A 23,216-nucleotide genomic window follows, 5' to 3' on the forward strand; every position below is an offset into this window, starting at 1 on the left:
TGCAGCTGCAGCTGAGGAACAGTGTAGGTGGATCAACAGGGTACCCATTGGGCAGTCAAGGGGTGGCACCAACTGGGGAGTGGATGGCACAGCTGGGATCTGGATTATGATTTGGGCACAGTAGACGCCATTGGACAGCAGGCAACTTGTGGACAGTGGACACACCAGCAGCGGGTGGCCATCAGCGCTATGGGGCAGAGGGCAAGAAAGAGGACAGAGCTGCATAGGGGTCAGGCCTTGGTTATCAGGCCGTGGAGGATCTGGAATATGGTTCCTGCCACCTCCGCTCTTGATGCCAGGCTTGCTGGCCTCCACAGCCCTCTGGGTGCGAGCTTTGAGTCTAGGCTAGACCTCCCTTGGGACCCCATGGGTTCCCAGATCCACTGAGGTCATAAATGGCTCCGACTCCGACCGAACCTCAGCACAGGAGCGTGAGGACCCCTAACCCAGCACCGTTGCCAGGCAACTTCTTTTTCACCTGGCCTGGCTTGGGGTGAAGGGCTCCAGGTGTGCCCACCCTGCCTGTACCTTTCCTTTGCCCGACAAGATCAGCAAAACCTGTGGATTCTGACATCTGGGCTGAGACAGCGTGGCTCGTCCTGTGGAAACAGGGGCATCGTGAGAGGCCTGGGGTGGGAGCTGCCACCTTTCTCCCTTGGGCAGAGGCTCCTGGCAGTCATCAACTCCACGCTAGAGGGATCCTGAGAAACCCTCATTCTACAGTGGGGGAAACTAAGGCATGGGAGGGAAGGGCTGAGCCAGGTACATAGCCTGTGCAAGCCACAACTGGTCTATACTGCAGGACAGGCTGGTCTCTACCAGCAGCAGTTGTCCTGTTCCCAGTTCCTAGGCCCGGTCTGTGGTCTTGGCCCTGGGGCCTCTGGAGATCCTCACTCACCCTTGCAGGAAGGAGGAAATGAGGGCCTCCTTCACTCTCTCCTGCTCTTCTTCTTTGGCCACTGTCAAGGGAATAGAGAGCCATCAGCGTGAATTCCTGGACCCTGAAGCATCTAACTCCAGCTCCAGATATCCTCAGGACATTTGAGCTGCCCCAGGAATCTGGACTGTATCCTCCGATCCCTGAGCAGGGACTGTTCTCAAATGGTCCTGCCCCATTCCTGACCGTGGTAACCAAGAACATGAGTCTACCCTCAGAGTGCCAGCCCACAGAGGGGTGGGCGAGGCTCTGGGAGCAGAGAGTTCGGCTCACCCTAGAGACCCCCTATACAGCGTGGGTGTGAGTGCTGGACCTGAGATGCTCTGGGGGTGTCCTGATGAGAGAATGGGAGGTAGAAGAGAAGCCTGGTCCCAGTACAGATGTTTGAGGTCACCATGCTCACCCCCCAGAAAGCCCCTGAAGCTGTACACTGTCCAGCTCTGGTGCCCCTCCCATGGACAGGAACCTGCCTGTCACTGTGACCCTTCACTCACAGCCAGAGATGTGCAGACTGGCAGAGCAGAGCGCCTGGCCAGCAGGATTGGTGGCAATGCATGTGTAGGTGCCCTGGTGCTGCCGGCCTACGTCGAGCAGGACCAGGCTATGCTGCTTGGAAGAGCTGGCCATGGTGTAGCCCGGGGTGTCAGGGCCAATCCACAGCACTCCCTTCTCTGCCTCCTCCTTGAGCCAATGCACACTGGGGGCTGGGTGTCCTGAGGGACAGAGGGCAGTGAGTTCATCCTTGACAGTGACAGAACCCCACCAGGAGCCGGGTCCTCCCCCAGGGATGGAGCATCGTGGGTAGCTGTCATCCTGTCTGTGAGTTACCTCACCTTCCACCTTCACTGAAAAGGTGATGCTGGATCCCCTCTTCACTTTCTTGGGGGTGAACTTCTCCAGGATTCGGGGTGGCACCAGCCTCTCGTGAACATCTGGAATGATACAGCCGACTCATAGGGATCCCCTGACCAAAAATCAAAACCAAAAAAACCAAACCACCTCTGGTGTCCCAATCCCTGAAACTTATGTCCACTGGCTAGTCACACTTCTGTGGCAGCCAGCCCCAGTTCCATCCACTCTGGCATCCTGTCCAGGGTCTACTACCCTGTAATGCCCATCTGGGGCTCTCTCACCTGATGCTGGCTTCTCTTCTGGTTCACTGGGACCTGAAAACACAGAGTCAGACTCTCAGCACCCATAGGTGCTCTGACCTCTAACCCCATGCACGGTGCTGCGCTGGTCCCGATAGCCTCACTTCCAGGGCAAAGATACCCGAACCTCTTGAAACCTCAGCTGGAGAGCTGTGGAACTGGTCACTTAGCATGGGGGTGGGCACGGGCCACATGGTCCTGGTGGATGACACACTGCTCCCCATCCTTGTGACCCACAGCCTCCTCAGACCTGTGGCCTTTATCTGCACCCAAATGCATGGGCATGGGCACAACTTAGCAGCTTAGGAGCCACATCTCCCAAGCTCTGGCAAAAGAGACCACGGGAAGCACAGCCACTCGTAGCAAGATAGATTAGGTGCAAGTTGAGAATTCACTTTCCAAGTTCAGGAAGAGGGGGCCTCAAGGCCACCGTGGTCACCTGTTCCCTGCGGGGCTGAGTTCTGGCCATCTGAGTCTCTGCTCACTGGAGCAGTGACTGCAGAGCCCAGACCCTAAGGTTGATAGGGTTTGCAGTTCACCTCTGCTCAGTCCTTCAGGACACCCACCTCGGACCAGCAGCCGGGCTGACGAATAGGCAGCACCCACAGCATTGCTGATGTAGGCTGCATACTGGCCGCTGTCCTCCCGAGTGACAGAGACAATCTCCAGGGTGTGCAGGGTCTTTTTGTCAGTCATGCGGATGTGGTCAGATGTAGTCAGGGGCTGGCCATCTTTGAACCAATACAGTTTGGGAGCTGGATAGCCTGAGGAAAACATCGGCAGATGGTCATCCCAAGGCCATCTCCCAGTGGCAATAGAAGACCCAGAGCAGAGGTCCCTTCAGAGGCCAAAGGGGCAGGACACACACATGACCACCCAAAACAATGCTGGCTGGGATCCCCTCCCAACTGTGGCTGGTAGGACACGGTCTCTGTTCTGTGGGGCAGTGCCAACCCTCACCAGCTGCTCACCTTTCACCTTGAGCTGGAACTTGGCCAGGCGTGTGCCAGGGGCCACTTGGAGGTCTTTCAGCTCCTCCAGCACCTGGGGAAGCTGCCCCTCATCTGACTCTGTTCCCTCTTGCTCCCGGCTGGCAGGAAGGACAAACAAAGGGAATACCCATAAAGCAATAAGTAAGAAGGCTCAAGGCAGGAGGGCTACCGGGGTGATGTCAGACATGGAGGGATACTCACGTTCCCCAAATTGAGAGACAGAGGAAACAGAGCCACCATAGCCTGGTGGAAGTCTATGATTTGGCTTGTCAATCCAAATACCCTGACCCCCACCCCCAGACAGCAAGGTTGCCTCTTCAGAGGCCCCGGGAGAGTCAGCCACTGGACAGTCCCATCTCTGAAGGGCCTCACCTGGACAGGTATCCCTGGGCACTGAAGTAGGATGAGGTCTCAGTAGCATCCGCAGCAGTGTCATAGTCTGTGCTGGTCACTGGAGAGGGAAGGGTGACTCTGAGTCAAGGTCTAAAACACATGTGCACCTGGACCACTTTGTCCCTAGGAGGCTCTGACCATGCTGTCTCCAGGCAAGCTACCTACACTCAACATGAAGAAGGGCAGCAGCTTCATGCACCTGCCCTGCCCCAGCCTGGGACTGGGCCCACACTTCCAGGCTTTAACTACCTATAAGTCTCTTTGGCCCAATGATCTATGGCTGTCGAACAATTTGTAGTCTTCATCAATTGCACATGCAGAACCTTCCGGTTCCATCTTACAATACCAGGAGTGGTTAAAGAGATATTGGCCTCAAAACTAACTGCTGGGGACTTTCTGTCCAGGGCATGGTAAGAGGGAATAGATTGCCTTACTGTCATACACACAGAATGTTCATGCCTCAGAAGCACACATTTTAAGATATTAATATTGAGCTGGCCAATGGCTCAACGGGTAAAGGTGCTTGTCACCAAGCCTAGTGACCTGAGTTCAATTCCTAGAACCCCTAACTGGTTGAAGGAGAAAACCAATTCTCACAAATTGTCCTTTTACAACCATACAAGTGCCATGTTGCGTGCAGAAACACACACACACATACACAAACATGTATGTGTGCACAAACACTATGTATAAAAATAATTAATCAGTGTGGTATTGGTATTAGGAGCTGGGTCTTTGGGAGGTGATCAGACCACGCCCAGGCCACCCTAGAAACACCCAGATCAGTCCGGCACTCACATTCCACACGAAGCTCAGCCTTGGTGGACGAGACGCCCATGCTGTTCTCCGCCAGGCAGCGGTAGACGCCCATGTCTGCCGGCACCACAGCTGTGATGATGAGCTGGTGACCCCCCTGTTGGTCCTCGTTGATCATATAGTGGTCATCCTCTTCTAGCAACTTCCCATCCTTGAACCAGCGCACACTGGGCACAGGCTGGCCTGTTACCACGCAGTCGAAGCTCATGGGGTATCCATCCTGCACATCTTGGTTCTGCAGCTCGGTCAGGAACACTGGGGCTGACACAGGCAGAGAGAGGGTGCTGAGCTTCTCTCCCTGAGCTTCTCTCCCCTCCTCAGTCTCTAAAAAATTTGTTCGTGGTTCCCAACTACCATGAGGCAGAGAAGTGGATAACTGGAAAAGGACGTACAGGCTGGAACTTTAGATGCCCCAAGCTGGGGAGAAGTCTCAAGACATAGCACTGAGTGTCATTCACTATAAGCTCCTGGTGGCCCAGGAGAGAGACAGTGCACACTGACACTGTCTTGCTTTCAGTAACTGACATGGAAACTACCATAAGGAATGGACTTCAGTAGGGTATCACTGGTGAAAGACAGAGCTGAGGTTCAAGTTCAACCAGTTAACCTCAGAGGTTGGACTTTGCCACCCCCACAGGCTGGGAGATAACTAGCCAGAGCTCCCTTCTGCCTCAGCCAGCCTCCATCCTCTCCTCTACCCTACCTCAGGCCAAGCTCCCCCAACCCCAGGCCACTGCAGCCCACAGACTCACTCACCAGCGTCTGAAGTCTGCAGGCCAGGCGTCTTTGCAAGTGACACTGCAGGGGTGACAGTGGGGGCCACCTTGCCGATGCGCATCTCCACTCCCCGGGGTCCCTGCTCCCCTAGGCTGATCTCCACCCCGATGCCCATGGTAGCAAACATGTCACGGAAACAGGTAACTGCCCGGCGGGCCTCCGCAAGGGACTCAAAACGGATGCACACAAAGTTTTCATCCTCTCGGTATGTTTGCCAGTCTGCGGGCTCCTCCGGCTCCGCGGGGCCTTCATCAGCGCTGAGGAAGAGTTCCTCCTCTGAAAGCTCAGCTGGACTCTTGGTGCGGAAGAGGCGGTGCAGGCGTCTCGCTGCCCGGCGGAAAGCATCATCCAGTTCACCACCAGAGGAGCTCTCGGCCTCGCTCTCTGTCCCACTGACCACCACGCAGGCACTGTGGCTCACACGGCCAAACTTGGTGTTCACCTGACAGGTGTAACGGCCAGAGTCAGTGGGGCCCAGGCCAGTGACCAGCAGAGAGCAGGTACCGTCCTTGAGCTGGTCTATGTGGTAGTGGCGCCCATCTGTTAACTCGATGCCATCCTTCAACCAACAGGCCCGCATATCAGCCTTGGTGGCCAGCACACACTCCAGCCGCAGCACATCCCCAACCTGTGCCTCTGTGTCCCCAAATGTTCGTGAGAACACAGGCCCTTCCTGCTGCTTCATCTCCTTCCGCACTTTGTAGCCCTTAAAGGCTGCCTGGATCTTCACAGCTGCCTTGTCCAGGGATGGATCGTTCAAATCTGCTGCACTCAAGTCTCCCGGTGGTGGGCACGTGGGCACAACTGGCTCCTGCTGCTTTTGTGGCTTCACAGACGTGGTCACCTGGGCCTCATGCTACGGACACAGGATGTGAACAAGACAGGGAAATGAAGACCAAGAACACTCCAGGCCCAGTACCACTCTAGCACATCATTTGCCTCCAGCTTAGCGGTTGCCCAGGTGCCTGCTAGAGTCTTGCTAACTACCGCTCTGCAAAGCAAATGCTCTTCCTAGAAATCAAAGTATACAGGTAGCCCAAAGGGGGACCAACAACATCATGGGGAATATCGCAAAGGCCATGATCATTTCTTGTAGCTGTTTAGTAGGTGTGTGGAATGCAAGAAAAAATGCAAGAAAAAGTGGGTGGGTATATGGAAAATGCAAGAAAAAATAGGCAGGCAGGTGGTTGCGTGGTTGGATGGATGGTTGGAGGGTGGCTGAGGATAGGTGGATGGAAGGATAGTTGGGTAGATGGGTGGGTACACAAGTCAGCAGAAAAATGAACAGGCAAGCAAATATAAGAGTAGCTAGCAGGTGAATGGTGACTGGGGGACAGTGCACAAATGTCTGAGTGAAGGGAGGAACAACCAGATGGTGGATGGGTGGGCAGTGAATAGATGGATGACCAAGCAAACAGATGGCGTGATAAATGGATAAACTGGAATATAAGTATGGGAGGAACGGATCATAGATTAGTGGCCAGGTGGGTAGGGTTAGGTTGATAGATAAATGTCCCAACAGTCCAACATGTGCAGGAGTGATGGATGGATGGTGGGCAGATGAGAGGATGAATTGCAAATAATGGACAAATGAGCAGACAGATGGGCAGAGGTATAGAAGGGTGCTTGAATAGGTGGACAGGCCGATATAAAGATGAAATGAAGGATGGTAAGCAGATAATGAGTAGATGGACAGACGGATAGATGCAGATATAGGTGGAGGAGTGGATGGTAGATTAATTGATGGATGCTGAGATGGAAAGATTATGCACTATGGATAGATGGCACTGAGATGGATGAATGGATGGGTGAGTTGTGGGATTGGAGATGGGCACTGAAAGGGACGGTGAAGACCTGAGTCCTCCCACCCCACCCCCTTCTTGCAGGCCAACTAGGAAGCTCACCTTGCTGGCCAAGGGTGAGATCCCAGGACCCCCGGCCTTCTTGAGGTAGGTAACTAGGGAAGGAGTGCCAGCCCGAGACTCATCGTCAGAGCTGGTGTGTGAGAGGTCGGCCTCTCCTGTGCGTGCTAGCTCATCCGCTGTAGAGTAGCCCTCAGAGAGGTCGGGAGCTGTCTCTTCTGCCTCCTGCCGCAGATGCTGCACACGGCTGTCTTCCTCAGGCAGCTCGCTGATGGAGTCCAGCGTGGGCTCCCGACTCATGCGGCGCTTCCGGGCAAGGGCCTCCCAAAGCAGATGCAGGTCACCCTCCTGGGCTGCCTCAGGAGGCAGGCTAGGCTGTGCCGGGACCTCATCCCCAGAGCCTGAGGTCATAACCACTGAGGAAGGCAACAGAACTGTCACTGGGTGAGGATAGACAGAGCAGCAAGCCCAAGCCTGCCTGTGCTGTTGGATGGGGTATGACCCGGCTGTGGTTGTCTGGACCTCTGTTCTCCATCATATGCCAGGTACCTTTACCTATTCTGAAACTCTCCAAGCCTCAGATCCTTACCTCCATTTTTTTCTCTGCCTCACCCCACCTCCTGCAAGGGGCCTACAGTAATTTGACCAGAACAGAAGCTATCTCAGCAAAAATAAAATTAGGTCTCTTTCCGCCTCTTCAGCCCTGCTGCTGGTACAGGAGCCCAGGTTCACAGGGACATTAGCACTACATAGAGAGGATGTGCTTACACTGGGGCAGGCCCAGAAGGCAAGAGGAGACCCTAGTGCAGTGTGTGGCTCAGAGTGCAGTAGATAAAGGAGGTGCCCAGAATACGGAGGGCTTCCATCAGGAGGACTGAGTTAAGGGATAGACTCAGCACAATCGGGAGAGCATGGGGCGAGGGGCGAGGGGCGAGAAACTCTTAGTGGAGGTAGGACTTCAGGCACAGAGGAGCAGAAGAGGACTAAGAGCAAGGGAGGGTCATAGTGGGGACATGCTAGAGTGCAGAGGGAACTTCCCAGGGTGGGAAGGGTCGCAGTGGGGGTGGGTCACAGTGCTGACAGTGTGTAGTGTACGGGAGCACCTTGGAATGCGAGGAACACTGAGAAGAGGCCATGATCCAAGCGGAAACAGCTTCAGAAAAGGCCTCCAGACTCTTGTGGGCAGGGGTCCAAAAACTTAAGAAATCTACCATCAATCCTACTCAGGGACAGGAGGCTCCCTACAGAATAATTCAGTCACATGAGACCTGCCTCATCTGGCCAAGCCTTGATTTTTCTGCATGTCACATGGATTCATGGAAAGGACTCTCAGCTTTGTCTCCAGAACACATAAAAAAGAAAGGCCAATCAACCCTTCCCCCTTGGCCAGAGCATCCAGCTCCAGGCCCCAGACGCACCATTGAACGTGGCAGCTCCTGAGGAGGGCAGACCCTGGATGGGACCACAGCGGTACTCCCCTTGGTCTTCGGTCCTAAAGCCCTTGATCACCAGCATCTGCCGCTGACCCTGCGAGAGGATCTCAAAGTGCCCGCCAGGCTGGATGCGCTCTGTTCCCTTGTGCCAGACGACCTCGCCAGCATCAGCTGCCACTTCCAACTCCAGACACAGGTCTTCACCAACCACTGCCTGCCGTGTTGCTGGGGCTGGGGCTGGGGCTGGGGCTGGGGCTGGGGCTGGGGCTGGGGCTGGGGCTGGGGCTGGGGCTGGGGCTGGTTTAGGTTCCATTGGCTCTGCTGAAGAACAGTATCCACAGAGGAGAGGCCATATCAGCCAGAATCATTGCCTCACCCTGTAAGGCTCCCTCCCTCCACCTTACGCAGCTGGGCTCTCTCTTGGACTGAAAACAGTAACTTACCTATCTTGACCATCTGGGGCAGATGTACAGGCTCCCCAGCACCTGCTGGACCCACAGCTGCCACTCGGAAGCGGTAGGTCTTCCCAGGGACCAGGCCGTCCACCACGCACTCTGGGCCAGGTACCAAGTCGTGGCACAACTGCCACTGGCCTGTGGATGCCTCCTTCATCTCCACACGATAACCACATAGACCCCCGCCACCATCACTCATGGGAGCCACCCAGGATAAGGTCACAGAATGGTCGCTACGACCCACCACTTCAGCATCTTCAGGGGGGTCGGGAAGAGCTGCATGGAAGAGGGCAGATTAACACACACATTGAGGCATGCAGTCCTTCCAGCAGTTGCTGGGGTCCAGCCCTAGACATTGCATACAGTTCAGGGTAGACTCTTTATAAGCTCTGTAGGACCCTGAACCTAGTGGGGCAGACTGTTTTGGGAAGCAAGGGATGCTCCTGAAGTCACCATGGATTAGTGTCTGTGCATCTTGGCATCCATCATTAAGAGCAGCCATGGGACTTGAGGACCTCCTTCCTCTTGACCCTCCCCCCCCAAGATCTAGGCTTAGATCTATACTAGACAAAGAAGAAGGGGACAGAATAAGATCTCAAGAGACTCTGGCCTCAAGGAGTGCTCAAGGATGAGCTTAAGCATCTCTAGTCAGCCACTCTATCCTCAGGCTCTGGGGGTCTAATGGAACAACACAGAATCCAGTTCTTGATGGTCATCTATCTGAGGCAAAGTGGTTTGGGGGTCGGGGAGGTGGGGGTTGGGTGTGCCTTAGACCCAAACTTAGGGAGCTCTGCCAACCACTCACCCAACACAGAGAGGCGTGCAGAGGCCACAGCATCCCGTGCTGCAAATGTGATCTCTCCTGCGTGTTGGGGCTGGGCGTTGCTCAGCGTCAGGGCATGGTGGCTTCCATCTGCAGTGACTGTCCAGTCGGCGTCATCAGGTTGGATGGCAGCCCCGTTGATGTACCAAGTAGCCTCGCCCACAGGCACCGCCTCACTTAGTATGCACGTGAAGCAGACCTGCATACCCGCTTTCACAGATGCATCGTGTGGGGGCTCTAGGACCTCCAAGCGCCAGCCTGTGGGGAGAAGGATGGATGAGCATTTGCAGAGGGTAGGGGTAGTCCAGAAAAGGAGTGCGAGGCCCCTGAACCCTTACAAAGCCTCCTTCAACCCAGCCTCAAGTTGGAGGTGTCTCAGAATGACAATTCACCTAATCGTCTGGACCGGGAAGGCCTCATGTTGGGAGGTCAAGAACCCTCACCCACAGGTCCCACTGTCACTGCTCTAATGGCTGCCAGGGACTCTAAGGGGGAAGTCCTGAGTGATTTCAGGGAGATCTATCAGCAAGGTGTCGTAGAGACATCCTTTGTCTCCCTGTTTCCTATTCCAGTCTCCAGCCCACTGTCTCTAAATTCCTGTAGACCAAGGAGGTCCAGCCACCTATGGGAAGAGCCTGGAGACACCCACCAACTCCCCCAGACAGGTAGAGCCTTTGTTGGAAGGGATTCTAGAGACATCAGTCTTCTCACTGGGGTCCCCCCCCCAAAGAGTGGCAGTTCCCAGCGATGACTCTCCCACATGTGGCTCTCATCCCAGAGGCCTGTCCTTCCATCCCATTGAGTTCCACTGGGATAACAGCACAGCCTTGGAGGTGGGAAGAACTCAGATCCAACCTTCTCCTTTCCTGCACAGCCTTTGATGAGGAACCTCAGAGGACAGCTTCTCATAGGACCCCCTTCACTACCACCTCTGCTCACACCTCAGCCTCTGGTGGAAGAGTCTCACCCCATCTACCCATCCAGAGACCCTCCCTCAGCTTGGCACCTCTCACAGTAAGGAATGCGGACGTGACCACATCCCCTGCCAGGAAGGTCACTCGGCAACTGTCCTGTGGCTTCAGGTTTTTGAGCAGAAGCAGGTGCCGCAGTCCGTTCTCAAAGTAGACCATCTCCACCTTCTCCGACGTGTGCACAGGCTCATCGTCCAGCAGCCAGGTGTGGGCGGCCACTTCAGGCTGGGACAGCTGGCACTCGAACAGAGCCTCGCCGCCCTCCAATGCATCTACGTTCTCCAGGCCACGCAACACCGTGTTCTTGGCTGTAGAGAAAGTGGGGCTTAGGATTTTGAACCTCCAGCAATTCTTTACTACTGTCTCTTGCAAGAACCGCTCCCCTCCCCCAACTATAAAGAGCCAAACAGAGCAGGACCCAGCAGCCACCATGGAGGGTGGCATTCAGGGTCCACTGGAGGAGATGTGGTCGTCCAGCTTGCCCATCCCATCACCCTCTCTCCACATTAGCAGTGGGTTCCACACAGCTGAGGGACATCCTGTGCCTCACAGATGGGAAACCACATAGGTGTTCACCAACCAGAACCTCACAAATCCAGACTCAAGCCCTCTGGAATTGCAGAGCTGTGTCCTTTCCCACAGTGGGCCTGCAGCTTCAAGATGTGGGCCACACCCTTCCCTAAAGTCCCTAACAAGCACCGATAGACCTCTCCTGGTGCCTGTGATGGTTTCCTAAATTTGTATTGACAGAAGACCTCCTAAGTTCAGACCCCTCCCCTCTTGCCAGTTATGTTAGCCACTTTTGTCATAGAGGCCACAAGCTCGCAAGACTGTGCCCTGACCTAGATATAGCTCTGTGTCACCACCCATATAGATATTCTCAGTGTATAGGTCACCTGCACTGCAAGGCTGGCGGCCATTGCCTGCCTTTCTACCTTGATTAATTAATTATATCAAGCCTGCCTGCCAGGTGGCCTCACCTTGCACTTGGAGCAGTGCCACAACTCGAGTGCCTGCGGCCTCACAAGAATAGATGCCGCTGTCACAGGGCAGGGCTGGCCTGAGGGTCAGCCTGGCTACGGTCCAGTCCTGCTCTATGATGACACGGTGCCCATCAGCGCACACCTCCCGCTCGTTCATCTTCCACGTGGCCTGCACGGGCCGTGAGTACTGGCAGAGGAGCTCAGCTGAGCCACCCTCCTCCACCACCAGGTCCTGCATGGCACTCACCACCTCCACTGTGGGATCTGTCGGCCAACATGGCAGACATGCATCAGTCCCTGGGACAGTGCCACCAGGGCCCACCCGCCTTCCGCTGTCTGTGTTAGTGGCTTCAGCTGCTGCAAGCATGGAACTTTGGTAGGCAATGGCTTAGCAACAGGTGCCTGGTAGGTGGCCAGGAAGGGGACCCATCATGGCTGCCTAAGAGCCTTACACACCAGACATGCTTCATTCTGCCTGTGGCAGATGACAATGTCAGGCTGCCTGTCCAGGCTGGGTCCCTCTAGCCCACGGTGAACACACAGGTCCCACCTTAAACACACCTGGATCCCAGATCCCAGCAGTCTGAAGCTGCAGCCCATCTTGCCCCTCTCCATGAGTGTAAAGATGCTAGCTGATTCCCTTGGGTCCCATCCCATCCCCACCTGTTGAAATCCTACTCAGCCAATGGCTGCTCATTCTGGATCTGGTTCTCTGAGGGCTTATGGGAGGCCTTAGGCAAAGGCACTGGATGAAAGACTCAGATGCACTGTTTGGAGTCCCTGGTAGCCCTCTGCACTCCCTGCCCAGCCAACTCTTCCCCAGATTGGTTCCCACAGGAATAGAAGCAGGTGTGTACAGGGACAAACTAGAACCGGAAGCAGCAGTTTCTCCATCAGGAGCCCAGGAAGCACCACCCCCCACACACCGCCCTTTCTGGCTGGAATGTCTAGCCAGTAGGATGGTAAACCAGGTCAGTGTGTGTAGGTCCAACACAGCAAATGTGCAGGCCAGTCTCCAGCTAAACAATTCATGGAGACTAGTCTTCCCATTCAGGAAATGAATGGAAGCTCATCCTCTGCCCACGTGGGACTGTCCTGGGTACATGATAGGCATAGAGCAATGCCCAGTCTACGGCCCTTGGGGTCAGTACCTGACACTCCTCAATTCCCCAGAACTCTGCAGGAGGCATGCGGGGACAGCAAGAGCGGAAGCACCAGCATGGGGAGGTCCCCATTGGCCAATACCTTTGACCAATAACTTGGCTGTGGAGACCAGGGGCCCTGTGCGGAAGGTGATGGTGCCTGAATCAGCCACCCCCAGGCCCGAGAGCACGAGGGAGTGAACAGTGCCCTCCTGTACAGTGATGGCACTCTCAGGGCTGTTCTGAAGCAGGGTGCCATCCAGCCACCAGCGGGCCTCTGGCCCGCCTGCACGAGATACCTCACAGGAGAACGTGGCCACCTCCCCCGCGAAGACATCCACATTCTGCAAGCCTCGTACCAGGCATGGTGCTGCCTCTGTTCAAGAAGGCGAGAAGGAAGCCTGGGCTGGGGTTCCCTGGGGTCTATAGCGAGGGGGACACCCTCAGGGGCACTGGTGTGGGACTGTGATCCAACACCTAGGTTGTTCTCTGTCCCAGGTCCTAACACAGAATTTTCTGGATGTCACAAGTGTTCTTATGTATAGCTAACCTATTGATCACATCAGAGGCTATGCTAATGACATGTGAGCTTCAGGAAGGGGCTGGTCACCAGGAAGACCAAATGACAAGAGGGTACAAAAGTCTTGCCCTACTCACCAGTCTCAGAGAGAGCAGCAAGGTTGGAGGTGAATGTAAGCAAATCTGATGGACTTCAAGATTTAGGGTGCCAAGGGCATGGAGCCTGATCAGAGGACAATGGATGGGGTACCCATCGGCTGCCCCCAACACTAGCTAGTCTCTGACTGTTGCTGAGCAGTGTTCTGTGTGACAAACCAGTAGCAGTAACTGTTTCATGACTCCCAGCTGTCCTAGAAAACTGGGCAAACCCAGGTGGACAGTGTGAGCCTCACTCACATCCACTTAGTCAACAAGCTTAGATTTGCAGCTGACTTTGCTGGTGGAGGCATCTCATGGGACTGAGTCTGTGCTCACAGTGGGTAGTGTCAGAACTGAACCAAGTTAAAGTGCATCCAGTTGGTATCTGTTGGAGAACTGCCTAGTGTGTGGGGAACCCACTGTTCTAGTCAGCTGTCCTGTGTTGTACAGAATGTAAAGAGGAACTATTGTTGTACCCAGCACTGGGATCCCAAGTGGCTTTGCTGGAACAACCTTGAGATTGACTGATGTGGGCCACCTGGAATCTTCAGCAATCAGGTACTACCCAGACCAGAACAGCTTGGACCAGAGGTCCTGAAGCCCATCCCAACCAGTTGGCTGGGAGAAAAGCAGAGACAATCCACATGGTGCCCAGGAAAAGCCTGTGAGCTAATGAACATCTCATACACAGTTGGAGCACTTCTGGCTTCATCCCCAGGAGGCCAACAACATCTATCTGGCATCTTTTTCAGAAGGAACAAAGGACAAACTCTACATTTGGGGCTCTTTCTGACAACAGGTGTCTCCTCTGACCTAGTATGGGAAGAAGGAGGCAGCCAGGACCTGTTGTTCCATGACCATGGTGCTCAGTCCCTGGAAGTGGCTCTCCATCCCTCAGGGTATAGACACAGACAGGGGCTATCTAGATGTCCTCCGTGATTCTGCCAGCCGGACTCAGGGGCCTTAGTTGCTGGGTATACTGCACCCCCACCAACACCCCCACTGCACAGCAGGCTCCAAGCTCAGGAGCCTCATTGGGGTAAATGTCCTCCACCTGGTTCCCCTGCACCCCATCAACCTCTTGAATGGATATTTGGAGTAATCACAGCGAATGGATGGCCGAAGCACTGCGGGGCAGTAATGGTTTCATAGATGACTTTCCCATGGCCCAGACCAGATGGGGAAAAAGAATCAACAATCCCTTTCAACACTTGCTTGCTACCTGGAGCCAGGCAAGGAGGATGCCACCACCACCCTGTGTTCTTCTCTGAACGTTGACCAGATGCCTTCTCGGGGTCAACTGGCAAAGTCCAGATCCCTCTGCTTCATTTGCTTTTATAGCCCAGGATGAGACTGAGAAGAGCCAGCCAGGATCCATTTGGAAGGACATCAGCACCCAGGGAGACAGGACAGCCCCCAGGATCACTCCAGACAGCTCCTTTAGAAGTCTTTCCACATAATCCCCCAATGACTGTCCTCCTCTAGCACCAGTTCCCAGCCTGGCCATCACAAAGCTACCTGGGTGCCCACTTCCCCTTAGGCCCCACAAAGCTGCAGATGAGCCAGCTCTCTCAGAACGGGAACATCTAGCCTAGAGCAGGGCCAAAGCAATCCTGCAGTTCCACGTTGTCCCCCAGGAAATACAGGCTCTTTATGCCCTGCCCCTACTCAAGACAACCATGAAATTCTTCCCCAATCAACTTAAAGGCATTGGCACTTGGCAGCCTTTCTCAGCCCCATAGAGTTGACCATGTCGGGTGATCTCCAAAGTTCCAGAGGAAAATGGCATTCAGAATATGCTCTGTTCTCCATGTCCAGCTCCCCTCAGCGACTGAGGGTTCCATTATAGCAAAGCTACATGTAAGCCATCCTGAACTCCTAGACATGAAGGGTAGGAGATCAGAGGTGTCATCCAGTGGTGAAGAGGGGCAAATAAGGTTGGATGGCAAATGAGGAATAGATGGGTGGATGAATGGGTGAATGGTGGGATAGTAAGTAAATTAATGGATGTGTGTGGATGGTAGATGGGTGAGTGGTTATATGGGTGAATGATAAATGGATGGTAGGTAGATAGATGGACAAACAATAGCGAGATAAATAGGTAGCATGATGTGGAAGATGGATGAAAGATGAATGGAAGCCTGATGAAGAATGGGCTTGGGTGGAGACAAATGGTGGCTGTAAATGGATGGATGGATGCACAGGAGATGAGTAAGTAATAAGTGGGAGGAGGGTTAAAGCTCCAGTGGGATCACACCGAGAACAGGGCGGGGGGCAGTACGGGAAGGTGGCTCAAAGCCGAGCTCTACAGGATGGACATATTCTGGGGACAAGGTGTACTCTACACTGAAGGTTCCTGAAGGTTCCAGGCACAGGCCACATTTACTATGGCCACATCCACGAATGAGTCATAGGTGTGTGGTTATACCCATATCTCTAAGCCTTTCGAGTAAGTAAATACACACCATCATGGACATATATGCACGTACAAGGACCTAAACCACACGGTTGGCCCTTGTCTCTATGTAAAGGCCTAGCCCAGGTTAGCCAGACTCTCTAGCTTTTCCAGGAGGCAGTGGCAATTCTGGACTGAGAGACCACACACACATTGGAAAATTGCCAGCCCCCATTCAAAAAATCACAGCTAGAAATCTTGGGCGTCTAACCCCCTCTGCAGCAGCTGCAGAGCCAGGAGACAAAGGACACCCACTGGGCGAGGCGGAGGTAGGATAGGGATGCCCACCTGTGACCTTCAGCTGGGCCTCTGAGGAGCATGAGCCCACTTGGAGAGTGATGGTTCCAGCATCCTCGAGAGTCACCTGAGGAGGCAGGAGGAAGATGCTTGGTTGGCACTCCACCCTGTCCAAAAGGGATCGATCCATCTTCACGGGCCCCAGTGATAGGGGTTTGTCACCTCCTCAACCCAATGCCCTGGAGGAAGACCTTCCCAAACGGTCTCAGAACCTTCTATGTGCAGGGAGAAGCAGAACCCCACCTTGTGCAGAGTGAGCAGGTAGAGTGTGCCCTGCTCCACAGTGATGTCGTTCATCTCGTTGCACTGCAAGGGAACCCCTCCCAAAGCCCAGCGAGCCTCCTGGCCCGAGGCCCTGGACAGTCGGCACCGGAAGTGGGCATCCTGGCCCTCGCTGAGCTGCACATCCTTCAGGGGCTCCAGAACGGTCACCTCGGGGACTAGACACAGAAGCATGGGCATCAGCCTTCGCATCTGGAATGTTCTCTCAAAGGGTAGAGCTCCCACATCCCTGGAGTCACATGCTACCTCAACCCAATCCCCAACTCTCTCCCTCTCAAGATCTATATAGAGCACACACCCCGGGTTCAGGCCCACAGAGAATCGAGAGGTAACCTAGGACTTGGAGCAGCACTGTCTGCAGAATCTCTGAGGGTTAGTAAGTAGGTTCTAGCACCAACCATATGAGCTTCTGGGGAGCCCACTGTACCTGCCTACCTGCCAAATCCATGTGTGAAAATACCACACAGGTCCTCACAACCAGAACCTTGGCCTCCCAAGAGTGCCTATCTATCTGGGTTCCCCAAATTTGCCTAAGCCTGAACATTCTTCTCTCAGGAGCCACGATCCACCAGAGCCAGATACCTCGGACTGTGAGCTGAGCAGAAGATGAATGGCCGCCCACGTGGAAGGAGACAGTGCCAGCATCCTCCAGTGTCACACCCTTCAACTGGAGCACGTGGGTACAGCCGTCTCCGAGGACAGCCACCTCTGTCACTTCGTTGCTCTGCAGTGGCAGACCTTGGAGGTGCCACTGCACGTCTGTGGCTCCTGCCTGTGACACCTTGCAAGTGAACTCCACGTCCTCATCGGCCTGCACCTCCATGTCCACGAGTCCCCGCACGATGGTCACCTCAGGCTCTGAAGGAGGAGCACAGAGGAGAGAGGGTCTTTATCAGTCTGAGCCAAATTCCCATGGCCTCTTCTCCTGAAAGCCTTCCTTGACATCCAGGGCTCTTCTGCTCCTTGACACAGCAGGTCACCTGCTGGCCTTACAGCATGGAAGCTGAGCTGGGTCACTTGCTTCCCCACAGTCCAAGAGGAAAACTGGTTACACAGGGCTGAGTGCTGTGGTTGGCCCTGATACCGCTGCCAGCCCTATTTTGGCTATTTCACCATGAAGCAAAACCTTCTATAAGAATAAGTAAGGGCTCAGATAATGCCCCCAAAGCAATGCTGAATTTCCTGCTGGCTGGAGAAGAGGAGGGAGGGCCACCTATGGGGACTGAGGTCTGTCCTGGCTGTTAGGGCCCTTCAGAGAATCAGAACTGGATGTAGTGTAGACACGAGATGGAGAGAGCTATGATACGAAGGTCCTGGCCCCAGTGTAAGCTGCACCCAGGAGATCCCTAGGGATCAAACTTTCCTCATGGAGTCTAGCTACTCACCTTTGACTCTAAGGGAGGCCAAGGTCTTCTGGCCACCCACCAGGCAGGCATATTCACCGGTGTCCTTGGCCTCTAGCCCATGGATCAGCAGCTCACACATAGCCCCTTGGCGCCGCATCTCATACTTGGTGCCGACGTGCAGCTCCACTCCCTCCTTGAGCCACTGCACTGGAGTCCCTGGCTCAGCTTCGCTCAGTTGACAACACAGCCGTGCCGTGCCACCTGCTTCCTGCTCTGTGCTTTGCAGGTCGGTCTTGAACTTGGGCTTGGGGGCTGAGAACCATCAAAGAATACTTAGAGCCACGGGTTCCAGCTCCCTGACTCTGAATAAGGTCCCCTGCTCTTCAAGGAGGGGGAGAGGGCTGGGGCGTATACCAACCAGAGGCAGCTCACCTCGGACAGAGAGCCTGGCGATGCTCTGCTTGTGGCCTGCATCACAGGTGTATTCACCTGCATCCTCCTGCTCCACCCCATGGACCAGCAGCTCCGCAGTTGTGCCCTCCTGCACCATCTGGTACTTAGCACAAGGAAAAATCTGCAAGGAGCCCTTGCGCCACTCTATGCTCACAGCCTCCCGGCTCAGCTCACAGCGCAGGCGTGCGGTGGCCCCCTCATCTACATCCTGGGCCTGCAGCTCCCGAAGGAACCGCACAGGAGCAGCTGCAAGGTCGAGGGACAGCAATGAGAACAGGTCCCTGGCTTGATAAGGTTGTTACAGTCAGGGAATCACCCACAGTAGATTTGTGATCAAGATTCACAGGATACCACTGCAGGGAGGAACTGCAGAGCTGTATACAGCAGTGAAAGGGGTTTCTGCACCTGAAGCTAGCAGGGAAGGGAGAGCACATGGAAGGATGTCCCTGAGGAGCTACAGATAACAGGAGCAGCTGAGGTCATGGGGACCCTGAAGTGAGAATAAGTATAATATAATTATAATATATATAATATGGGCCAGAAAGGGTTATGGGACAGATATGGAGACAGAGGACACAGAAGACTTGGGTCATCTGGCAAGACAGTGAAGAAGCTACCATAGGCAGGACAGCATGAACAATGTCCCTGAAAAATGACAATGAAGGATTTGCTCAGGAGACCCTCAGAGGTCCAGCTACGGTTTAGGGAAGCAGACCGCAAGGCTACCACTTTGAGTGACTTCTGGCTGGGATCCATGAACCAGGATTGCGACTGTGAAGGTCAGCGTGAAAACTGTACCCACACAGCCAGCTCACAAGCCTGGAGTCAACCAGCCCTGGGCACTCACCTGTGACCATGAGCGTGGCGCTTGTGGTCTGAGAGCCACAGGTGCAACTGTACTCGCCCGCATCCTCACGACGCAGGTCCCTAAGCAACAGCTCTGCCACACACCCCTGCTGCCGTGCCTCTCGGCGCGTGTCATCCTGCAGCTCCAGGCCACCCTTGCTCCAGACCACAGCAGTGTTGGGGACTGACAGCTCACACTGCAGACTGGCCATGGAGCCTTCTTCTGCTTGCAGATTCTGCAGTGGCTTCTGGAATACCACCTGTGGAGCTGCAAGAAGATGAGAGGCTAGCAGACTCAACTCAGCCTTGCCTCTGAGTAACCTAAGGTACCAGACAGGGTGACACCAAGCTCCTCTATAGTCCCAAGACAGCCCTGGGGTTGATGCAGGATGGGGACATGGGCCTAGGTGGGCTTCAGGGCAAGGGAGCTGATGGGAAGGTTAGAAAGTACTCAAGATCTGACCCTGGGTGCTTTCCTCCCTTTTAGACAATCCGATCCCCTGCAGGGCTATATACAAAGGACCCAGGGAGACACTCAGATCAGACCATCCAGAAGAGAATCACATCTAGTCATGTTCCTATAGACCAGAACCCAGAGAGGGTTTTGTTCTCCAAGATCACAGCCTCAGATCAGACCTTGGATTATAGCCTTGCCCTTCCCAGGCTGCTGGCATGGACTTGTCCCTCTGATACTAAGGCACACTATGTCCCATAGACCCCAGGAAATAGCCAGATCTTGTGATATCAGGTATGGTTCTGGAGCAACCACTGGCCACTCAAGGAACATGTCCCCACTCTGAAGAGTATGGGACCTACTGGGGGACCCACCTGTTCTCTCTGGATATCCAACTTACCCGCAGAAAAAGAGAGTATTTGGCTAAACCTGACACACAGAAACTGAAATATAGATGGCAAAAGGCAGAACGTTTGATAACATGGTGGGGGAGGGGAGGATTCTGCCCCAGCATGGTGACTGGTGGTGAGAGGACATAAGGGTTGAGGTACAGACACCAAGACCCTGAAGAGTGCTGTGGCTGAGACCAGTCATGAATGAGGCAACCCTGGGGAGAGCTCAAGTAGAACAAGGCAGATATAGAACAAGAACGGAAGTCCAAGACCATCATGTGGCCACAGGAGGCATTTACCCATAATGCTCAGTGTGGCTGAGGTTCTCTCCTGCCCACATGTGCATGAGTACTCGCCAGCATCTTCCACAGTCAGGTCATGGATCTCCAGCTCACACACAGCCCCATCCTGCCTCAGGCTGTATCTGGCCCCATTTCTTAGGGTCTCGGACCCTTTCCTCCACACCACAGGGGCCTTCTTGCTTAGCTCACACCGCAATGTGATCGTTGAACTTTCCGTGGCCTCTTGGCTTCTCAAGGCTTCTATGAATCTAGCTGGCAAGGCTGGGAAAGGACCAAGGAGTCACTGAGAACTTGACACTGGAAGATCTTGTACACAGGACACGCACCCACAAAGAACTAGGAACACCACAGAAAACAGGTAAAGGAAGGTATAGAGGGTGGGAGGGAGGAAAAACTCCATGAGGATCAGAAGGCAGAGCAATAGATTTGAAAATGAGAATATGTCTTCAGCGAACAGAATGATTCCAGATACAGGCCAGATGGCCACTGAGTCACCACAGTAGCTGTGTCACATATGAAGTCAGACAGCACTAAGACAATATGGAGACACTAAGCCACAGGTTCAGGTGGACACATGTGATCTTTACCCTTGACACTCAGTATGGCTGATGTCTTCTCCTGCCCACACACACATGAGAACTCCCCAGCATCTTCCACAGCCAGGTCACGGATCTGCAGCTCACACACGGCCCCATCCTGCCTCGGGCTGTATCTGCCCCCATCTCTCAGGATCTCAGACCCCTTCCTCCACTCCACAGGGGCAGCCTTGCTCATCTGGCACCTCAGAGTAGCCACAGTGCCTTCCGTGGCCTCCTGGCTGCTCAAATCTTCTATGAATCTGGGGGGCAGGGCTGAAAGGGCCAAGCAGACACTGAGAACATGAAGTCAGAGAACACCGCACACAAGACACGCAGTTCACAAAGAATGATACACTATTAAAAAAAAAACACACTGTGAACATATGAAGGAAGGTGCAGATGGTGACAGAGGCAAACTCATGGGGAACAGAGAGGGCAGTGGCACAGATGTGAACACAGAACATCTCCTGGGCATGCAGAAAGCACAGATGGAGATGCCCAGATGACTGTAGTGGTAGAACAAATGGCCACTGGGTCACCACAGGAACTATGTCACATATGGAGAACAGATATAGCAATGAGACAACATGGAGACGCCTCAGGTTCAGGTGGCCACACGTGATCTTTACCCTTGACACTGAGTGTGGCTGAAGTCTTCTCCTGCCCACACACACATGAGTACTCCCCAGAATCTTCCACAGCCAGGCCACGGATCTGCAGCTCACACACAGCCCCTTCCTGCCTCAGGCTGTATCTGCCCCCGTCTCTCAGGGTCTCAGACCCCTTCCTCCATTCCACAGGGGCAGCCTTGCTCATCTGGCACCTCAAAATGGCCATGGTGTCTTCTGTGGCCTCTTGGCTTCTCATGTCTTCTATGAATCTGAGGGGCAGGGCTGAAAGGGCCAAGCACACACTGAGAACTTGGGACTCTTTGAAGGACATGCTCCACAGAACACGGGATACACAAGGAGACACACATTCTAACAAAGGTGTTATGTCAGGAACAACAAGGGAACAGGCAGAAGGGAAGCACGACCCCAGGAGTTGGGGTGGACATGAACATGAGAACATCTCCTGTACAGTTGTAAGTGATGTTGGAGAGCCCCCGATGACCATGATTACAGGACTGATGGCCCCTGGATCACTCTGCAGGAGGTATGTCACATATGGAGAACAGACATACGTTCAGGTGACCACAGATGATCTTTACCCTTGACACTCAGTGTGGCTGACGTCTTCTCCTGCCCACACACACATGAGAACTCCCCAGCGTCTTCCACAGCCAGGTCACGGATCTGCAGCTCACACACAGCCCCATCCTGCCTCAGGCTGTATCTGCCCCCATCTCTGAGAGTCTTTGCTCCCTTCCTCCACTCCACTGCGGCTTCTTTGCTCATCTGGCACCTCAGTGTCACCATGGTCCCTTCTGTGGCCTCTTCCTCCTTCAGACCCTCTGTGAACTTGGGGGGCAGTGCTAGGGAGGTCAGAAAGACACGGGAGCGATCATTATATCAGAGCATGTGGTAGTCAAAACCCGGGTCGCCCAGAGAAGACACAGAATTCAACCAAAGGGCACACGTGAATCTGCTGAGAATTTGGTGTGGTAATCCTCAGGCTAGACCGTGCGCATCTCCACACTGCCTAATCTTCAGCCTCCTCGGGCTTTATACCTCACATGAACCTGGCATGCAAACCCAAAGGTGGTCAGAATCACATGGAGAACCTCGGGTTTCCTAGAAAATACGGGAGTTCAAGACATGACAGTTAAGACGAGACACACGGGCTCCAACAACACAAACCCCACAGCAGCACAAGGCTGTGGGGGAAGCTGCTGCAGATACTTTTCGCCTTTTGGATAACACAATTCATGAAGCAGGACTGGATCCCATGCAGTGATGGACAAGATGACCTTCATACTGGGACACTGTCACCCAGATCTACTTAGGCAGCTGTGATCTTTACCCCTGACAGTCAGCATGGCTGTTGTCTTTGCTTCCCCCCCCCCCACACACACACGTGTGTTCTCCAGCACCTAACATGGCCAGGCTGTGCATCTGCAGCTCACACATGGCCCCCTTTTGCTGCAGCTTGTGTCCGTCTATGTCCCTAAGAGTCTCGGTTCCCTTCTTTCATTCCACAGAGGCCTTTCTGCTGAGCTGACATTGCAGAGTGGTGCACACCCTTCCATGAACTCCTTGGACTTCAGCTCTTCTGTGAATCATGTGGGCAAGGCTAGGAAGGATCAGGTGGACGGAAGCTATGAAACTTCATGAGAGTTTTGACAGTCATTATCTGAGTATCCACGAAGGAAACGGAGGCAGAAGGGCTGAAGATCACGGGAAGAGGCAGATCCAAATGTGTGAAGTGAGGCTCCTCTGCTGTGCTACTGAGACGCAGGCAGATGGGTGTCATTCCAGAT

General features: G+C 54.2%; 1 protein-coding gene across 1 annotated transcript in view; it reads right to left on the reverse strand.

Moving 5' to 3' along the window:
• Positions 1-23,216, reverse strand: part of Obscn (obscurin, cytoskeletal calmodulin and titin-interacting RhoGEF) — a 139,479-nt gene that overhangs the window by 37,309 nt on the left and 78,954 nt on the right. The window contains 25 exon segments of the mRNA XM_029545663.1: positions 529-599; positions 899-959; positions 1,432-1,650; positions 1,771-1,869; positions 2,071-2,103; positions 2,655-2,852; positions 3,060-3,178; positions 3,453-3,531; positions 4,272-4,550; positions 5,046-5,922; positions 6,971-7,344; positions 8,347-8,682; positions 8,805-9,092; positions 9,622-9,897; positions 10,646-10,918; positions 16,136-16,211; positions 16,388-16,584; positions 17,009-17,284; positions 17,812-18,084; positions 18,205-18,471; positions 19,073-19,339; positions 20,217-20,480; positions 20,807-21,070; positions 21,427-21,690; positions 22,008-22,271. Of these exon segments, the coding sequence (XP_029401523.1) occupies positions 529-599; positions 899-959; positions 1,432-1,650; positions 1,771-1,869; positions 2,071-2,103; positions 2,655-2,852; positions 3,060-3,178; positions 3,453-3,531; positions 4,272-4,550; positions 5,046-5,922; positions 6,971-7,344; positions 8,347-8,682; positions 8,805-9,092; positions 9,622-9,897; positions 10,646-10,918; positions 16,136-16,211; positions 16,388-16,584; positions 17,009-17,284; positions 17,812-18,084; positions 18,205-18,471; positions 19,073-19,339; positions 20,217-20,480; positions 20,807-21,070; positions 21,427-21,690; positions 22,008-22,271 (5,994 nt within the window).

This window comes from Mus pahari, chromosome 14, assembly GCF_900095145.1.
Source record: "Mus pahari chromosome 14, PAHARI_EIJ_v1.1, whole genome shotgun sequence".
NCBI lineage: Eukaryota > Metazoa > Chordata > Mammalia > Rodentia > Muridae > Mus > Mus pahari.